Source organism: Phytophthora sojae (assembly GCF_000149755.1).
Source record: "Phytophthora sojae unplaced genomic scaffold PHYSOscaffold_3, whole genome shotgun sequence".
NCBI lineage: Eukaryota > Oomycota > Peronosporomycetes > Peronosporales > Peronosporaceae > Phytophthora > Phytophthora sojae.
Window position 1 is genome coordinate 9,157,465 of NW_009258117.1, and position 20,396 is coordinate 9,177,860.

Below are 20,396 nucleotides of genomic sequence, written 5' to 3' on the forward strand. Positions count from 1 at the left end.
GCCACAAAACACGGTGGGAACGCACCACGGCGCTGATGCGCGAGCTCATGAGCTCCGTCGCGAAGAGCAGAGCCGCTGACGGCAGCGAGTCCGACGGAGGCATCTCGCGCAGTCGCTGCGCTGCCCCCGCGGCCGCGATGCCCGTGGCTGCCACGGTCAGCAGCAAGTAGCGGCGCCCGGTCACCAGCGCGCCCAGCTGCGTCGTGCGCGCAGCCTCCATCGTCTTTTGTAATGAGCTCGTCAAAGGCTTTCTGGATTCCTGTGTACCAAGTTTATGGTACTACAACCTCTATTATTTTCGACGAATCAGAAGAGGAGGATGGCGCTCAGTGCGAGACGCCGCGGCTCTGCACAGACGTTGAAGCAGAGCAAGAAGATGGCGGGACTGCTGGCTGGATCGGCGACGCCCCCGCATGGCGCGGCACTCGGCGGCGGGGCGGACGGACGCGTGGGGAAATAACGACGCGAGACCCGAGCTGCGCACGCTCCATGGGCGCGTGCTGCGGGTGTTGCTGCTGTGGTTCGTCTGTAGCGTGTGGGTGCTCGGAATCGCGGGCTTTGTGGCGCTCTGGGCGGCGTCGCTCTTCAACATCGCGCGATGGGTCTTGACGCAAGGCGGGGCGTCTGTGCCGCGCTACGTGCAGCTCTATCTGAGCTTCATGGCAGTGTACGAGGGCTACCACTACGCCACGAGGCCGTCCCGCCACCAGTGGCCGCTGATGCGGAGACTCATGCGCTATGTGTTCACGCAGTACCCGTACTTCCGCCTGAATGTGACGGTCTTCGAAGAGCGAGAGGAAGCGGAGAGGAAGTTAAGAAATGACGGAGGCAAGAAGGAGGGAACTACAGCAACTGCTGCTGCTTGCAAGGCTGTGGAGGAGAATGACCTGTCACCTTTTGTGCAGCCGAACGACCGCGCGCTGTTCGCCTTCCACCCGCACGGCGTGCTCTCGTGCGGCTGGTCCTTTGGAGGCGTGCACCACATGAGCTTCGAGCGCGCGGATTGCCGAGAGCCACGTCTTTTGGATCTTAGGGCGTTTCGGGACCGCGCGCGCGACAACATTCAAACTAAATTGATAAAAGCAATACGCTGGCAGATGTTTACCTCAAGGATTAGTTCGGACCAGCGCGACGTGGAGTCTCATCATTGGTTGAAAATCTATGTCACACGCCTTCTTTTCCGCTTAAGTACGCCAGAAATTCTCCCCTCCCTTCTTCCTCATTCCAGATTCTGCCGGCTGGAGTAAAGATGGTGAAGCTATTCTGTGCGATAGTTGGCGTGGCGGGCAGCGCGTTCCCAGTGGACATCGATGGGGGCCAGTCGGTTGGAGACTTGAAGAAGGCGATCAAGGCGGAGAGTGAGGACATTACCATCCCGGCAAAGGACCTGAAGCTCTTCCTGGCGAAGACGGAGGGCGGCGCGTGGCTGCCAGACGACGACCAAGCTGCGCTGGATCTGGAGGACGGAAAGGTTCATGAGGACATTCAAGCGTTGATCGATGGCGAGAAGATGAAGGCTACGTGGACAATTGAGGACGTGTTGACAGCTAACAATATGACCAAACGGAAAGGGCGCGCTCCAAAGTCGAGACAAATCCACGTGCTGGTGGTGGTTCCGGAGGGTGCATTTGGTTCAGCGAGCGAGACTTCCAAGATGGATCAACTCGTCGAAAAGGTTGACAAGATGTACGAGCAGACTGTGCTGGGGAAACGCAAATATGTCCACTCGGAGGTAACCTCGACCCAGGGCAGGCAGCTTCTGAACGACTTGGATATTCGGGTGGAATTTGTGCGCACAGTTCCATTCGATGCTGGAGAGGGTTCTTCAGTTGACCCATACGAGTGGAAACGAGTGATTATTGAGAACGGCGAAGAGGTCGTACTCACTGAGGAGCAGCAGCGCAAACGATATCGCCGATACGTGGAACACAACATTGGCACTGTGCTCAAGGAGACGCAACTTTGCGTGATTGGCGTGGAAAGAGGCACAAACATCCTCACAGTTAAAGTTCCTGGTCGCGAAATTGAGCTCGCTGGACGTACAGATCTCCTCATACTGAGTGATCTTGTTGCGATGAGGCCGACCGAGGTGCAGTACCTGCCTGGTGTGAAGATGCTGATCGAAGTGAAGAGAGACGTTAAGGCAAGCAACGACTTCCAGGCATTGTCGGAGCTGATCGCTTTGGATCTGCTCGTTGACGACCCAGTAATGGCGCTCCTTACTGATTTGGAAGGAGAGTGGATATTCTTCTGGGTGGCCGAGAAGATAAACAGTTCTGCCCGTATCCACAAAGCGGCGATCAACAAGCCAGGTGAAGCCTTCGAGGTAATTAGAGCGCTACTGGTGCAGCCACCGACTGCACCCGCTGATACTGATACCACCGAGATCAAGCTCCCGTATTTCCAAAGTCCCGTGAAGAGATTGAAGCTGAGAAAGGCGTTACCACCTATCGGAGAGGGTGGTGACAATGGCGGGATTCGTGAGAGCATCGAACGATACTATGACATCGCCAGTATGTTAGGTCCCGACATTGAGATGGCGCGTGCTGTGGCTCGGCAGGTCACTCGATCTATTCCCACGTTTAGTTATTTCAGCTGATTCTTGTTTGATGCAGCATTAATACATTGTTTTTTATTGATCCTGATAAATATAAAGTTACTAATATACAACGATGACGTACTCTCCTGAGCAATACCAAGCTAGCAAGGAACGTATCAAAGCAGCGCAGAAGCGCTACTACCAGCGCACACGCGAAGCCCGTTTATCTTATCAAAAAGACTACGATGACAAGAATAGAGACCAGATTCGAGCTCGCCAGCGTAAACCCAAAACCGAACTTATTGACGGTGAAGTCGAACCTAACAACGAAACCGAACTTAATTAATTAATTAATTTTTTTCTCAAATAAAAAGTCAATCCCAATATAGTCAAAGACAATGGCTTAAAACCTCCAAAAAGGTATAAGCCAAATATTTGAATTAATTAATTTCAGAATATATTGTAAATGACTAAGATATAAAGTCGATCCTGATACAAGGTCAAATAATTATAAAGTCATATCTACGGAGAATAATATAGTCAAGCATATATAGGCAACATGTTTGCATACGAACTCCAAGGATTAAAGAGATTAAATATCCAACCTATCAAATGGGGTAGTAGCTACCGCGTAAAGGTGCGTGGTAGAACGGGCAAGATGGTTTATGTTAGCAACGTTTCGCGTCCAATCAACAAGAGATTAGTATCTAAGCAGTACAATGTTTCAGTTGAAACCCTTGAGAAGCATATGTCGCTTGACTATAAGGCTGATCCCAAGTACCGATTTTACACTGGTAATCACATGGAATCACACGTATATGAGGGTATCGAGGCTACTGATTTCTACGATAAGATCGAGAACGTTCTTTTGACTCAGGCAAGTGCTTTTAAGGTAAATATTGCTCTTGGGTACGAACTTGTGAGCAAGACTGATCCTGATGACACTCGCTACTTCTACTCGAATCTCGCTAACACTTATGTATTCAATAAGCCCGTCGCAATCAATAGCAATGCGGATATTCGGAAGAAGGTGATTTCGGAAATCCGGTCTATGGAGTTGGCTGACAAGCTGAACTACAGCTTGGGGTATAAGCTTAAGGCGATCACTGCATTCAAGATTTTCGTCTACCATCGCGACCATGCTCTTGGGGATAGCAAAGCTGTTATTCCGAAGGTTATCCGCGAAAACAAGCATGTAATCAACTTCCCTAAGACCAACAACAAGTGCGTCTTCCACTGCATCGCCTGGCACACATTCCAGAGCGCTAAGAAGGATCCTCGTAGAATTCAGGCTCAGGTGAAGGAGGCATTCAAGCGCTACTGCTCTTTCAAGGGGGTGAAGTATACGTTGAGTCTATTTAGAAGCTTCAAGCCTATTGACCTACTACAGCTCGATGAGGTTGAGGACTGCTTCCAACTCGGTATTAACGTATATAGCATGGATGTAGCTACCGGGAACGTAGAATGCATTCGTAGGTCGGACAAGGGATATGAATCGATGGATATTCTATCACACGAGAATCACGCTCTCTACATCAAGGGCATCGATATGCTTCAGTCTAAGTATCAGTGTCCCAAGTGTGAAATGATTTTCGTGAGCGGTGAAAGACTCAAAAACCACAAGAAAAATCAGTGCGAACTTGTGAATATTGAGAGCTTCCCTGCTGAGCCAACTATCTACAAGCCAGCTCCTAACGCGATTCGATCACTGCTTGCAAAGTATTCCATTAAGGATGCTAACCAGTACATCGACCACTTCATTGTCTATGACTTTGAGGCAATTCTTAAGCCTACCGCGACTCAACACAGGGAAAGTACTGTCTTCACGAACGAACACATTCCGGTGTCTGTAAACGTAGCTGATAGCTTAACCGAGGAGGTGCGCTGCTTTGTGAATGATGATCCGAAGATGCTGCTGACGGATATGTTCAAATACATCGGTGATGTATCGCTGAAGATCCAACAGTACAATGTCGATAAGTATAAGTCGCTTCTGCAAAAAATCATCAACGCCCACGGTCTGACAGGTATGGAAGTTCCAGGCGTAAATCTTGGTAAGAAGTACAAGATGGCTGATGTGGAGAGTTGGATTAAGGAAGGGAAGTATGATAGCTTCTTCCACTTTCATAGCAGTCTTGGCTTTGGTAAGCAGAGGTCCGACTACGGGCGACTGAAACAGCAGATTGATCAGGTACCAGTATTTGGCTTTAGTTCTGGTCGATACGATATCAACTTGATTAAGAGCGACTTATTCGCCATCATCGGTACTGACAACATCAAATCTGTTATCAAGAACCCCAGCTACATGTGCATCGCTACATCGAACATGAAAATGCTCGATATTAGCAACTATGTACCGGCTGGTACCAGCTACGATAAGTATCTTACGACATATCTCGGTGGCTGCAAATGTGATGACAAAATTAGATGTGTCTGTGGTCTTGGTAAGGGTCTTTTCCCGTATGAGTACATCACCGCGTTCAATGTACTCAACCAGACTACTATCCCGCCTAAGTCAGCTTTTGACAGCAAGCTCCGTGGAACAAGCATCAGCGATGATGATTACGAGCGAGTAAAGTTTGTGTGGGGGTACTATGAGATGAAGTCCATCAAGGATCTACTGGTCTGGTACAACAATCTCGATGTAGTCCCATTCATCAAGGCTATCAAAGCCCAGCGCGAGCTATTCATGCGTTTCGATCTGGATATGTTTGCAGATGGAGTGTCGCTACCTGGACTTAGTGAGAAGGTTATGTATCAGACCTGCTTCAACAATCTCCAATACCCGGATAAGGCACCTGCTAACGCATTCCAATTTCCAACCCATCGTATGGGTGGCTACAAGAGTCAGGATGCGAAGGCAAAGCGGGAATTTGGTATGACACTTGCTCACTTGGATACATTGCTGCAAAAGCAAAAGTATCTGTGCGGTTTATGCTACTGTAAGCTGAACGCCGATACCGCTTCAGCAGACCGTATCAACAACAAGCTTGGGCATATCGATGGCAACATATTGGTTAGCTGTATCAAGTGCAACACTGCCCGTAAGGACATGTCGCTCAAGGGATTCCGCTATAAGAAATTGCTTGAGTTCAACTCGGACAGGCTGGTGTATAGCATTGATAAGGAGGAAAAAGATATCTACGCTAAGATGAAGGCCAACATTGCTGGAGGTCCATCTATTATCTTCAATCACTACGCTAAGCGCAACGAGACGAAGATTCGCGGAGGTAAGGTCTGTAAGAAAATTATCGGCTACGATGCCAACGCTCTATACCTATGGGCACTTGGTAATGAGATGCCATGCGGACGATTGACTACGATCGAGGCTTATGACGGCATTGTCGAGGACATCGTTTGTGATAAGATTTTCGGCTTCCTCGAGTGTGATATTCGCACACCAGAGCACTTGAAAGACTACTTTTCAGAGATGACCCCCATCTTTAAGAACACGCTAATCGACTGTGCTGATGAGAGTGTCATTGGTCATCACATGTACAAGTACAACGAGGCACGTAAGCAAAGCCGAGCAAAACCAGCTCGTAAGCTGATAGGTAGCTACTTTGGTGAAAAGATTCTCATATACGCACCTTTGCTCAAGTGGTATCTCTCTCACGGTTTGGAGATCACCAAGACTTACAGCTTCATCAAGGCGAAATCTCACAAGGCTTTTGCTCCATTTATGGAGGCTGTATCAAATGCCCGGCGAGAGGGTGATGTTGATAAGTCGAAGGCGATGATTGCTGAGATGATGAAACTTGTAGGCAACAGTGCTTTCGGTCGATCTGGAATGGATATGAGCAAGCACAAAGAGGTCAAGTACGAGTCGAATGACAAAGCTATTAAGAACAAGATTGAGCACTTTACGTTCCACGGGTTGGAGGAGCTTAATGATTCTTGTGAGATTATGATGAAAAAGCGTCGGCTTAACAACAAGAACCCGATCCATTTATCGATTGCTATCTATCAGCTCGCTAAGCTGCGCATGCTTCAGTTTTACTACGACTGCATCGACTATTACTTTGATCGATCAGACTTTCAATATCAGGAGATGGACACGGACAGTGGGTATATCGCGTTCAGCTGCGAGAACCCATTTAAAGAATGCATCAAGTCTGAGGTACGTGATCACTTCGATGAGCATAAGTATGAGTGGTTTCCGCGAGACTACAACGTCGAGGTAGCCAAGTTCGACCGCCGCACGCCTGGTCTATTCAAGGAAGAGTGGCGAGATGATGCAATGGTCTCATTATCATCTAAGAACTACATCTGCTATCTACCGGACGAGGAGCACAAGGTCAAAGTCAGTACTAAGGGTGTACAGCAGGGACGTGGTCGTAATGTTGATGTACTTAACCCAGATGGTTTCGAGACAGTTGTACGGGACCGCATCACACTTCGTGGTACTAACAAGGGTTTCAGACTATCGAAAGAAACCAAATCGATCATTACCTATACTCAAACCAAAACGCCCTTAATTATTGGTACGACAAGCGACAAGTCCTGGAAGATGGTATTTCCACGATCCCGCTTAATGTCTAAGGGGATATATCAAGCTGATGGTTATTTTTTCCCCTTTAAATATAAGATCATGTCTTCTCAAGAGCTACTAAAAATACTCTACTATGATCCAAAAACCGGTTTTATCGGCACTCAAGCTCTGTATCAGAAGGCCAAAGAGTTAGACCCTAAGATTACTATCAAAATCGTAAAGGAGTGGTATGCGAACCAGACCGATATTCAGCGATTTCAGGATCAGAAGAAGCGCTTTGATGGCTTTAAAATAGCTTCACCCAACCCCAACTCTTGGCAAATTGATCTTGCGTTTTGGGAAAAGCGACCAATTTTGACTGCTATCAATATCAACTCGAGGTTGGGCTTTGCGAAGGTCTTATCGAACAAGACAGCAGCAACTGTGTTAGCAGCGCTTAAAGCGTTTGTTCGACTCCATAAAGTGGATATCATTACAAGCGATAATGGTAGCTTGTTCATGAACTCGCAGGCTCAAGAGTTCTTCAAAACCAAGAAAATTGAGCACTACAACAACGAGCCCGGTGATCACGGAACCATGGGTAAAATCGAACGATTCAACAGAACGCTGAAGCAGAGACTAACTAAAATGTCCCCCAAGAGAATTTCGCAAAAGCTTATCACTGACGTTATCGAAAACTACAATACCACGTTTCATCGTTCGATTGGTATGACCCCAAATGAGGCAAAAGGCAAAGTAATGGATGCAGATCTGAGTCATAATCAGGTGGAAGCCGAAAGAATTGAGAAGGAGTTTGACGTCGGATCAAGCGTATTATACCGTCTCAAAAAGCAGGCATTTGATAAAGAAGCTGCTCGATGGAGCAAAGCAGTCTATAAAGTCGTTGCAATTGATGGCTACCGAGTCCAAATCCGTTCAAGAAATGGGCATACCCTCTACAAGGCGCCAAACGATCTTAAAATGGTTAAAACAGAGACTACAGATGCTACTATTAATCGAGGCGACATTCTTGAGGCGGAGAAAATCTTGGATCACAAGACGACACGGTCTGGGAAGTACAAATATCTGATCAAATGGCTTGGTAATGAGCCTGACTCCTGGAAGCCATTCTCAAATCTCCGTTTAATTAATAAAAAAAGACCGTCTGAGTTAGAGAAGGAATATTTTGGGGCTAAAGAAATTCCTTTCTGAAGCAACCACACCAGTCGTGGCTATCGAACTGAAGGCCACACATGTTCTTTTTTTAGTCGACAAGAGATCAGCTCTTGAGACGGAGTATTGGGCCCTAAAAAAATGAGACGTGATTAGCTTTAAAATTTAATTGAAAGAGACATCCTCTGTAAGCTATTTGACTCAAGTATATTATCCAATCTATTTTTCTGAGATTTTTGGGAAATATCTGACTTAATCATAGCAATACGATAGTAATGTGCCCAAGTTGTGTAGAGAAAGAACGTGAGCTCACTCAACTCCGGCGTAAGCTTTGGATCATTCAGGAGGTGAGTCGAATCAAGAATGAGTTGCTAAATCTTGATGCATGCGCGAATTTCCGCAAAACAGTAGTCAATCGAAAGTATCGACATGAGTTGGAAGCAATTTTTGGAGTTCCATTCCATTACATTAAGGATCGTTATCTAAATCTTCTAAATGAGCGGAATAGTATCTGTCATAACTATCAACCATTTAGACATGACTCAGTTATGCCGAGTTTGTGGTAAGGGTATTTAACATTACTCATTTTTTTATGATTCGTTTGATATAACAATAAAATGTTTCCTTCGTTCACATCCCTCGCTCAGAGAGAGCAAAAACGTCAGGAGCTCCTTGAAAGAGCTCAGCGCCGCGTTCGACAATCCAACACTAAGCGTCAGATGTATGCAGGAACGGCATGGGCAAGTGATATTACGAATGGGATTACTACAGTCCCAAAGAAATCAACAGAATCAACTCAGACTGATATGAGTGTTGGATCTGACGATACTATTCCAAACGAAGTAAAGCAAACAATGACTACTATGATTGATCAGGTAATTGCTCAATCTGAGTTAAAAAAAAAGCCTGAATGATAAAAACTCTCAAACAAACCCTGAGGTCTCAACTCCAAATGTTCGACCTGTGATGATCGATGTTGGAGTTCATAGCGGCGTGCAGATGGTAAATAGCTCAATTAATACTGATCGTGTTAATCAAACTGATAGAAATATTCAAGCGAGACCTCAAACATCTGATGTTGGTATCGATAACACACAGCAAACAGCTGATGTTGGAATCGACAATACTCCAAGAATGTTAGATGCTGAAACAAACATGAAAAAACTGGATACCGAAGATCAAGTGGAGGCGCGATCATGGGTTAAGAATTTGTTTAACGCCAATCCTAATTGGGTAGCGCTTCGAATTAAGCCAATCAAGCGTAAAACTGGTAAGGATGACAATAGATACTTTCTTGGTGAAAAGGGATCGTTAATTGCAGACAAAACGGGTAGAAAGAGTAAGACTTATCAATCGATTGACTGGGTGGCTACAGAGGAGAAGATTAGGGACATCTGGTATGATGGCGAAAGTAAATCAATCGATGAGAGCAGTTATATGAGACTTGAAGACCCTCTTTATCACGTTTCACTAACGCGAAAACGAAAAATCGCCGATCCAAGTGAAGGTGATGATGCATTCCGTTCAAGGCAACGTCTTGAAGATAGTTTTGAGTTGGACACATCGACTTCAACCTCATTAGATCAAGTTGATAGTAAGAATCGATTGCTTTGGTCTATTTTCAAGAATAAGGCAGTGCTTGTGTCGGCTGGTTTGAAAAAGAAAATCATTCCTATCCTCAAGAGCATGGGTAAAACATCTCAGATGGATAGAACTGGATACGTGTGGATTGATGGTTCATCAATTAGTGTATTTGGTATTGATAGTGAGAGAATCAAGCCAGCGATTACTAAACAAGTCGATTGGAGATCAACATTCCAAGAATTTATCGATTTAGTGAAAGATCGTGACGATATCGATCTATTTGCTAACGAAGACACCACCAAACTTGCAAAGGCCTTTGAGCCACGCGATGGTGAGGCTCGGCATGGAATTAAGATTGGAATTGATGAAGATATAAATAGTTCTCTAACTAATGCTGATAACGATGCGAAGAAGATTCTCATGGACTACTACAGCAAAATAGCATCTGAAGGAGTTCGAATTCCCTTTAGACTGAAACCAATAGTAGATACCAAAAGTGGTGTGAAAGCTAATCAAAATTACTACTTTAGTGAGCCTACCGCAGCAAAACCATTTTACATTAGAAACCACGAGAACAAAGCGGTTTCTGGCAAGGTTTTCAACGATCTTATGAAAACCATTAGATGGATGGATACTTTCATTAGCCTGATGACCGGGTTTGAAGACATAGAGCGATACGTTTATGAGAATGATGCTCCAGCATTGAATCAAAATCTCGAAGCTAATCTTCAGCTATTGAATCGAGCGATCCTCGACAATACAAAATCGACAGATACATCAGCTCGAATCAAATCCTCAGAGGGTACTCAATATCGCGATGACACTTTGCAAAAACTCCACGATGAGTCAGAAGCCGCATTCCTAAAGTATGGCGAAGCTCAGAGGAAATACGATGAGGCGAAGCGAACAGTAAAGGGTAATAACTCAAAATCCGCAAAGTCAGCGTTGAAGGCGGCGACCGCTGCCATGAAAGCGACCAAGGCTGTCTATCAAATCAAGGCTAAAAGCTACTCCGATGCTAAAAACTACACCGAGGTTGATCAATTCAGTCATAGACAAGACGAGCGCACGGTTCGCCAAACTGTGAATAACATGGTTGATCAGGTAAGGACGACAGGCGTGGGGTCAGGGGTTAAAAGGAAGCTTCAGGGTCGTGGGTTAAGAGGTGCTGGTGTTGCCCCGCTTGAAGGAGTTGTCCGTCGCGGGAGAACATACAACCTCAATGAGATCCAAGGTTTAGCCACCCCATCAGCATACATCATCGTCAGCTCGGTTCGAAGTACATTCGGATCCCCGACCTTGATAACAAAACTCTGGTCATTGTTCAGCCGAATCGACGCAAGTGCGGACCAAAGCGCGTAATCAGTGATCCGCTACAGTCAATGATTCGAACTCTCGCCTTCAAGCAGCATATCGATCAGGCAGAGTACGACAAGCTCAGTATCGATGATAAAAAGCTTTTCAAGGAGATTCTCGCGATTACTCATCTTCAGTACAATTTCCATGATCGGGTTGAGGATCCGTTAGAAGCTGTAAAAGCTGAATATGATAAGCTAAAAGGTGAGCTAGAACTCGGTAATGATAATCTTTCAATCATTAAGCAACTTAAATCGCTTAGTGTGGATATGTACAACACTCGAATGATTGATGAGAAAGAGTTCAAGGAAATTATCACGTGACTACTATAGAAACATGTTCTTTTTCAACCCCCGAATTATTTCCAGCTCAGCTGGTAGCTATGGAGACAACGCTGATCTCAACGTAGCCGAACTAAAAGCTATCATGAAAAATCTTATCATTCATGACCGCCCACAGAAGACTCAGGCAGCTGTTTGGGCTACTGACCTTGATAAGTCCATAAGGAAGGTTGATGCATCGACTCAGACAGAAGGAGGAAGAGTATGGGCTTACACAAGTAAGAAAACAAATAAAACTGTGAAGACCTTTGCTATTTAACGTCAGTTGTTTAAAGAGAAATTCCTTCTCTTACAAGCCGATTCTTGTATCCCTTGTAAATCTCTATTTTTTCTGATTCACTGATATTTCAATGATAGCTGACTCTCCTTTATCATTTTTCGTAGGTAGGAAAACGCTATCTCCCAGAACCACAATTTGATCGGCCCGCAGAAGTGTTGATTCAACAATTTGACCTGGTTCATCAGTTGTTAAATTAGTTTTTAGCTCTTTGCTTGGTCCGCAACCCATGGTTATTAGAACTCTGGTCTATACATTACCAAAGAAAGGTTTTTGAGAACCAAGAAGCGGTGTATGGTTTCGAAGTATCGATAGGTCCATGTCTCCTATAAAATCGCTGTTTTCGTTCAATATTACCATGGTCGTACTTACTGAATGCTCTCAATGGCGTGATGTCTCGATACTGTTGATAAGGTTCACCATTCCGCTTAATACCACCAAAAGATACAACTCGACCATCATCAAACACAGCATCATATTCCTTGTCTTTTCTCTTCGAAATACGAAATGTGAATGGCATGGTCTATATTAGAGATGATACCTGTGCTTCCAATTCCTCAATTCGATCCAAGAGATGTTGAATCATTTTCATATTGTATGCTGCAATTCGACTGTAATCAACGTTAAGTTGTGTTTTGGCAGGTTCAAACGATGGGTCTTCGCCTTCCTGAATATCATCGCGATAGAAAACACTGATTAAATCGGTTAGGTGGGCTGAGACAAGGTCTTGAGCTATGAGGCCCACCTCTTGACCAGGTCTATTTTCCGATTCGATCCAGTCATACAAAACTACATCACAATTATCGTAGAGTCGTTTGATGCGTTCGAGCGGACACGATTGAATGTTCCTCTTCAATCTGCGGTCGTTCGTCATCGCCATGGCTGTACAGGCAATGTATCCTCCGAATATACCCGCTACTGAATATGTGATCGGGCCAAGAGCGGATTCTGTAGCTCCACTATCTGTTCTGAGGCGATACACTGTCGTTCCGCCTGCTCCAAATACAAAGCTGTTGCTGCCAGGGACGTGCAGCGGAGCTGAAGGACTTGTAGTACCAAGACCAAGGCGACCTGTGGTAGTTAGAATCATCGACGTCGAGTTATTGACCCCAAATCTGAGGACGTTGTTTGTGATGTTCCCGATCCATGACGCGTTCGCTGTGGTTGATCGATTGCCATTATGGACTTGGATCTGGAATTGAACAGGAGTCGTATTCGACCCGGTTAGAGTCATCATTCGTGTGTAAGAACCATCAAGAAAGTCCAATCCACTACCAGTGATCGAGAAATATTCATTCGTTGCTGTAGAGTTGATCCCAAGCTCTGTCAGCGATCCTACTGTTGTTATAGCTGATTGGTTTCCATACGCTAAAAACCCATTGATAACGCCGGAGCAGCTGATATCCCCACTCGTTGACAGATTATTGAGCGAGAGGGAAGTCGGAATAGATGTTAAAAAGCTTGATAGGTCATAATACGTCGAGCCCTGGCGCAAGTTCGTGCAGGTCAGAGTAGTAGCCGTTACCGAACTTAGGCCTCCGATATTCGAGCTTGAGTCGCATAATAGGAATTTATTTGGCGTTGCGGTACCAAAACTAACTCCGTTTATGTATTCAAGAAGGCCCAAATCGTATATAGTCCCGTTCTGGCGATATTCTCGACAATCGATGTAGCTTGAAGTGCCTGTTATCGATATCGAGCGCGATGATCCACTGAACGATAAATTTCCACCGATCGTAAGACCTGATAAAGAGCCGAGAGACGTTATATTGGGTTGGGATCCGGTTTGTAGCGTTTCAGTAATAGTAGAAGCTCCAAAGCTATTAATTCCGCTGATATTGCCGGACGAATCGAGAATCAAAGTTTTGCTGTACGAAGCAGTTCCCGCTATTACTCCGCTAAGGTAGCCCATCCTGTAATCATCCTTGCTCAAATATAGTGTCTGCGCATAATCGTATGTTAGATAACCACTCGAGTCTAACGAAAGATAGAATGAAGGATCATAAATGGATGATTGAAATGTAGGCTGTGGATATGAAAAACCGGAACTCATTTTGTTTAATCCTATATAGATCAAACGATTTTAGTCATGAGTGCTATTCCCGATTTCGGGGCTTCGATTCCGAAAAAATTCAAGTCTGCTTCGATGGGTGATATCCCCGCATTGGATATGAAAGCTTTGTTTAGAATGGTTGTGCTCGGCCCAAGCTTTTCAGGGAAGAACAATCTTTGTATGTTTATTCTCAAGCATTCTCCTCACGTATTTGCTCATCTAACTATCATTGCTCGTAATCCCCATCAGGAGCTTTATGAGTATCTCCGGGAAAAATTGGAAGGATTCATCACATTTGCTGACCCAGATAGCCCTCCTAAAGTAGATCAGGTGCGTCATACTCCATTAAGCTCTAACAAACCGGAGCTTGTTATCATCGATGACTATAGCAATGATAAACTACTTCAGAAGAATATCTTCTCTCATTACTATACACGTGGGCGACACTTTAAACTCTCAACCATATTCCTAAGCCACAGCTACTTTGCCACTGATAAGATGATTCGGTTGAATTCAGAGTACGTAGCGATTCTAAAAGCGAATTCGAAGCGTGATTTACAGATGGTTGTAAAGGATTTTAACATCAAAGGCGTTGATGAACGATCAATCGTCTATTACTACAATAAAGCCACGGAGCGCAAAGGACAGATGCTGTTCGTGGATTCAGTCAAAGGTCAAATCAGATATAACTTCGATAGGCCGATCGATATTGAGCAATAATTTGAAAATATTTTGAGTGAATCAATATACATAAATCATGTGCGCTTCGTTTGTTAAACTCGATTCCACTAACCTCGTTCAAGACGGATACAACAGCACATGGAAATACAGCTTCCCTGGTAGTGCTGCCGATTTTAAGGATGTAGCATGTGCAGTTCAATCGATTTCGATGTATAACTCTGAATACAACATTGACGCCGCTCAATTCTGGAACAATTCCTTTAAAATTGAAGTTCAGACAGCTGGAACCACATCCACTGTATCTGTTAGCTTGCCCGATGGGCTTTACAGTTATACTGATATAAATCGAAGCATCCAGACAGCTCTCGTAAATGCTGGAGCGTATTTAATTAATCCATCGGGTGAGAACGTTTTCTATATTCAACTAACGGAAAACAGTGTGGATTATGCTGCTCAATTCGACTTTAGCGCTACTCCAACGACACTTCCTACGACTGGTGGCACTCGACCGGCAAGTGGTCTTTATTCGTCAGGCGGTACTGGTTTGCCAACAACAACGCGTGTCCCTCGCATCATCATCGATAATGCCGCTTTTGGTAAAGTAGTAGGATTGACTACTGGTACGTATCCTTCAGCGCCTGCAACGGTTTCAAGTGCTCAGCTCAGTAATACAATTCCTCAGATCCATCCTACATCTTCTTACATCATTCGTTGTGATCTAATTAAGAACGAGTATGTAGCCTCTGGTGATATTCTTAGTGCGTTTGATCGTGGTGATGCTCAGGTAGGTCAATTAATCAGCTATAAGCCAAGTCAATATGCCTGGATGAACTGTCATAACGGAGCGCGCACATCAATCACGATCTCAATCTTTAATCAGAATGACACAAAGGTTAAGTTCCGCGACACTTCAGTGAGCATCATGCTTCTGCTTCGTCCAAAAAAATAAATAATCGAATGACTAATCTTTTTATCCAACTCTCATAACCGAAAACTTCCCCCTCGCCGGTTAGCACGCAAAGCGGCCATTTTAGCCTTCATTTCAGGACTGCCTTTAGCTGGTTTCTTAGAAACTCCCACACCATAACGTCTCTTTACCTCACCTCGCACTGACTTGATTAGAGTTTCATGTTCCGGTTTGCTTGCTTTTGATAGTAGAAACTTCTCACCTGCATCGACTGCATCAGTTAGAACCCCCTTACGTTTAGCATACCCGAGAGCATTTTTTGCCGCCTTCTTAACATCCGCTATAGATACACGTCCTCCCTCTTTCTCTATATCACTGTCAGAGTCGTATAAACCAACTCCGGTCAATGACTTAATAGCTGCTCTCGCTGGGATTGCTGCTCGAGGGGCCCCAAACGCTGACGCAAGAGCCGGAACCGCCGCGTCTAATCCCTTTGAAAGCAATCCGCTGTCTTTTACAAATTTGAATACTGTCGATAACCCAGATTTGATTTTACTCCAAATGGATCCCCCTTGGAGCTTCTTGTATCCTTTCTTGATCTCATGACGTGTGATATCAAGTCTAACACCACGACCTGCCTTGCGAGCCTTTAGTGCTTTCTCATACGAAGCTGGGTGGAGATGGATAACAGAGCCTGAACCCTTGAGTTGGTTTGCAGTAAGACTTAGCTTACCTGTCTTGAGAGCTTTGGTCAGCTTGGCGGCTGGAACATCGCTGGAAATCGTCAATTCGCGATACATTATTGCTATATTCCCTAAAACATATTTAATACAGAATTTCAAATTCAGATCTTTCATGTTCTTAAATACATCAGGTCTGTTGTGCTGCTTGGAATATAACCAAAGCATACAGAAGGGTCCGCAATAGTCGCCATACGTACCTTGATATTGGTTGGTATTATATCGCCCGACTCCATACTTCGTAGGTGCCGCTTCTCCCATGCTATCAAAATATTCGCCATTGTGAACAGCTGTCCAGTGTCCTACATCCATATTAGGTTGTCGTAGCAAAATCAAATATGATCCATTCTTCGGAAGCGGCTGAGTGATCTCACTTGACTCGAATATATTATCGAGCTGAACCCCCATCTTCTCAGCGAGTTCAATAAGATCGTGATCACTGGTAATTGGCTTAACAAGGCTGTTCATAATAATTAATTTAACAAAACTATATTGATCGAGATATAGATTCAACGATGTCTGAAACACAACTTTCCGATCAATACCTTTACCAGAGCTCGCTCAAGAGTGATCCGGAGATTAAGGTCTCCTCTGGCAAGCGCGTGCCCTTTGTTATCGATCTTAACCAAGGTTCGTACCAAAACGGTATTATCACTATCGACGCTACGTCCCAGCTTAATGGTAGTGAAGGATTTGCCTGCCTCCGCGATGCTTACATTATGCTACCATACAAGGTTTCGATGAAGAACACGCACGCTACAAATGTACAGAACGCAGCCAACCGATTTTGTGTTGGTCTCAAGGGTGGCAACTTTAACGTCATCGATTCGATGTCGCTTGAACTCAATGGTAAAACCATTGTCTCGATGGCAGACTACAAGCTGTTTTGGAACAATATCCGTGCTCAGACCGGGTACAGCCCTCAGTATGTTGAGAAGCATGGTGCTGAATCGTTTCTATACCCGGATGCTGCTCAATCAACCAAGTACAGTAGTGTAACCGCTACTACCGGAGACGGGTATTCGAATAACACAGCAATCTCTACTACCTTCACCGCCGGTACTATTTCTGCTACGGCATCGGTAGCAAATGATGGTTTTACTAAGCGTCTTCTCTCTAACCCTCCAAATGCTGGAGCTGACTCATCTACGTCGTGGCCGTCTACTGGTGCTGCATCTGCCACGACTACCATTGCTAATCAACTTGGTCGCGGTGGTTCGTAGCTGGCGCTGGTTCACCTGGTGCTATTATGGGGACGTGGAACTATATGCTTAAGATTAAGCTTACTGATTTACATCTGATTTTCAAGGAGCTTGACTTGATGGCTAATCCACAAATTCGTCTTCGTTTCCGCGTTAACCAGGGCACTTCAGCTATTGATGTTGATGCATCGAGAAATATGACGCTAACGGGAACAACATTATCGAGCGGCAATGTATGTCCAGTAATGGTTGCTTCTGCGACCAGTCCAAACCCAATGTACAATGCTCTTAGTGTCGCTGGTTCCATTGCAGTTTCTTGGGGTGCTGTGGTTAACTCACTTGAGCCTACAATTGATGGAACCTACATGCCTTTCACGACTTCTCGACTGTATGTTCCTTTCGTTCATTTGGAGAACCCTCAGGCTATCATCTCTAAGCCCGTTAAGAAGGTTCGATACAACGATTGCTATGCCCAATGGTTCTACCAGCGCGCTGGTATAGGTAAGCAGTCGACTCAGCTTAATGCTGCATTTGATCTTCAGCTTTCGGCTTCTGTCAAGAATGCTAAGTATGTTATCCTCCTTCCTTTTGCCGAACAGACCGGTAGTTTTGCTTCTGCAGCTGTCCAAGAGTTTCAGAGTCCTTTCGATTCGGCTCCTTGGACTCTTCACCCTGGTTCGAGCATTCGCAACTTCAACGTCCGCATTGGTTCGCAACAGACCTTCGACATCAGCCATGACTATGACTTCCACCACTTTACCAACGAGATCGCTAAGATTGCTTCGATTAACGGTGATCTAACTCCCGAGCTGGTGAATGGTCTTCTTGACTATCAGACGTGGTCTCTAACTAACCGCGTCCTTATCGCTGACGTTAGCCGCCTGACGGAGCGTGATGTACCTCAGGCTAATCAGGTCCAGGGTGTCAACGCTGGTTGCCAGGGAACCAACATGCTTGTATTGGTTGTGAGTGAGCAAGAGCTCTCCTAGGATCGTCTAACGGGTGAAGTTCTTGATTTTACCACTGCTTAGATTTGGATTTAATATATATATATATATTTAATTAGGCTGTAAAGCCTCGACAAGCTTAGGACATTTCTCAATTACGAATGGGTTCTTACGAAGCCAATCGATATAATTAGAATCGGTGCGACTAATTTGTTTTAGCGTCTTACCCTTGTACTTGCCCCAACTCATCATATACGAGTTATCATTGGTTAGAAACTTGGAGTGGAGGAATATCTTGATTTCCTCACTAATATTGAGACTTGGTTGGTTGAGCATCCAGCGACAATAACCAGGATCAGAAGTGAATACTTCTTCGATCGGCGTGTTCTTGTATTTTCCAAAAGTTAGTTCGTTCGACATGTTATCAGCTATGTGTATCTATATACATAGGGTGTTAACTTTTTTTTGAGAAAAATAAATTAATTCTGAAATTCAGACGAAACCAACTGTTGTTAGATCTCAGTGGTCGAGCTGATCTGAAACCACCCTAAGATCGAAAAGACGTAGCTTTCGCTCTCAGGTGGTCGAGAGGTTTAGTCGTCGAAATGGCAGCTGGTCTGAAAGAAGGTTCCAGGAATGTTCTTGGTGGTAAATTACGGTAAGGAAAAAAACTGCCGGCGTAATGTTCCATGTCATACTACTCACGTTCCCGTATCTGCTGAAATTGCGATTGAAGCTGAACGAGCTCAAGATGTCTGGCGTGCTCTTCCTTGGTCGGCCCGAGTGTTTCTATCTACCGCGCACCGACGTGGACCTGATCACAGTTGTCGGCAAGCCCATCGCTTTGCCGAGCAGTGAGCATCCGACCAAAGACGACGTCAGAAAGTATCATGACCAGTACGTGGAAGCGCTGCAGCAACTTTTTGATCGCCACAAAGGAGCCTATGCAGTTGATCCGGCAGCCAGACTAGAAATTTACTACTAATTTACTAAGTAGTATTAGACAAGGGTGTGCGTGGACATCGTGCCATATGGAATACAGTGGTAACTTTTGGCGCGTATGCACCTGGAGTAAGGTACCAGCGACTTCTACTTACGATCAAAAGCCACAACGCCATTAGCTGGTAACGGTGTGCAGGGATTTTGAGACCATCCTAAGACGCTAGGTGGTAGCTAGTCAGCGACGCGATCTTCGAGGTTTTGGGCATGACGTTCGACAGCGGGTTGGCGCCAGCATCAAGTCTGTTGAGGCTCGAAACTTTTTACCCTGCAGCATGGCAAGCTCCTCGTGGAGATTCAACTCTGATGGAATCGAGAGCTCATGGCATCGAGTGCCCAGACAACGCCCAATGACCCTGTCGATATTCGCCATCAAATATCTTCATGACAGCAACGAGTCGTACTCCAAGAGCTCAGAACAATATTTCTTCTGGCGTACGAATATCGTCGTTCTTCATATTTGCTGCCTTGTCGATTGCCACGAGGACAGCAACGACGTCTTCCACCAAGCACTCCACTTCTCCATCCACTCCAGGTAAACTGAGACCCACACTTTCACACGGACGCAGAGCCTCCTCTAACGGCTTTGCAGTATGATCCACCATCACTGTTTCACCGTGGTCTATAAACCCGACAGCAACACCATCAGCTTTCATCGCTTGGACTTCCACCAACTCAGACCCACGAGACCGTTCAATATCAGTAGCAACATCATCAGTGGGCGGCAAATCAACAGACTCCGAATCCTCCACCGCGGCCTCGCACTGCTCGGGAACAGCCACCGCCGAAGCTTCCTCAGACACGTCCGCGTCGGCCTCAGCGACAGTCTCCGGCGACTCGGGTGCGCTGCTCTCGTCGCCCGTGACAGGCTCCGCCACCATGTCGGCGGCGATCACCACGTCCGCGACCAGGTTCTCGACGGCGGCCTCCACGTCGGCGTCCACCGCCGGCTCCGACTCGACCGGAGCGGCAGCTTCTTCGATTGCGGGCTCCTCCGCCACTGGCACGTCCGACGCGGGCTCGCACTGCTCGGGAACAGCCACCGCCGAAGCTTCCACGGACACGTCCGCGTCGGCCTCAGCGACAGTCTCCGGCGACCCCGGTGCGCTGCTCTCGTCACCCGTGA

The 20,396-nt window shown here is 45.7% G+C and overlaps 4 protein-coding genes across 4 annotated transcripts; 2 read left to right on the forward strand and 2 right to left on the reverse strand.

Moving 5' to 3' along the window:
• Positions 1–413: 413 nt before the first annotated feature.
• Positions 414–18,313, forward strand: PHYSODRAFT_330091 (hypothetical protein; the record flags this gene model as incomplete). Its single annotated transcript, XM_009526678.1, has 5 exons — positions 414–1,017; positions 1,275–2,560; positions 3,468–6,842; positions 16,677–16,752; positions 17,946–18,313. The coding sequence occupies 5 exons, from the start codon at positions 414–416 to the stop codon at positions 18,311–18,313; spliced, it is 5,709 nt and encodes a 1,902-aa protein (XP_009524973.1).
• Positions 18,314–18,382: 69 nt separating this feature from the next.
• PHYSODRAFT_490269 (hypothetical protein) lies at positions 18,383–18,691 on the reverse strand (the record flags this gene model as incomplete). Its single annotated transcript, XM_009526679.1, has 1 exon — positions 18,383–18,691. One exon carries the CDS (start codon positions 18,689–18,691, stop codon positions 18,383–18,385), a length of 309 nt encoding a protein of 102 aa, XP_009524974.1.
• A 262-nt stretch (positions 18,692–18,953) lies between these two features.
• PHYSODRAFT_330092 (hypothetical protein) lies at positions 18,954–19,256 on the forward strand (the record flags this gene model as incomplete). The annotated part of the gene is made up of 1 exon (XM_009526680.1): positions 18,954–19,256. The coding sequence occupies one exon, from the start codon at positions 18,954–18,956 to the stop codon at positions 19,254–19,256; it is 303 nt and encodes a 100-aa protein (XP_009524975.1).
• Positions 19,257–19,683: 427 nt separating this feature from the next.
• On the reverse strand, positions 19,684–20,382 carry PHYSODRAFT_330093 (hypothetical protein; the record flags this gene model as incomplete). Its single annotated transcript, XM_009526681.1, has 1 exon — positions 19,684–20,382. A coding segment is annotated over one exon (699 nt), but the record flags the coding sequence as incomplete, so codon positions are not given.
• Between the last annotated feature and the right edge of the window lie 14 nt (positions 20,383–20,396).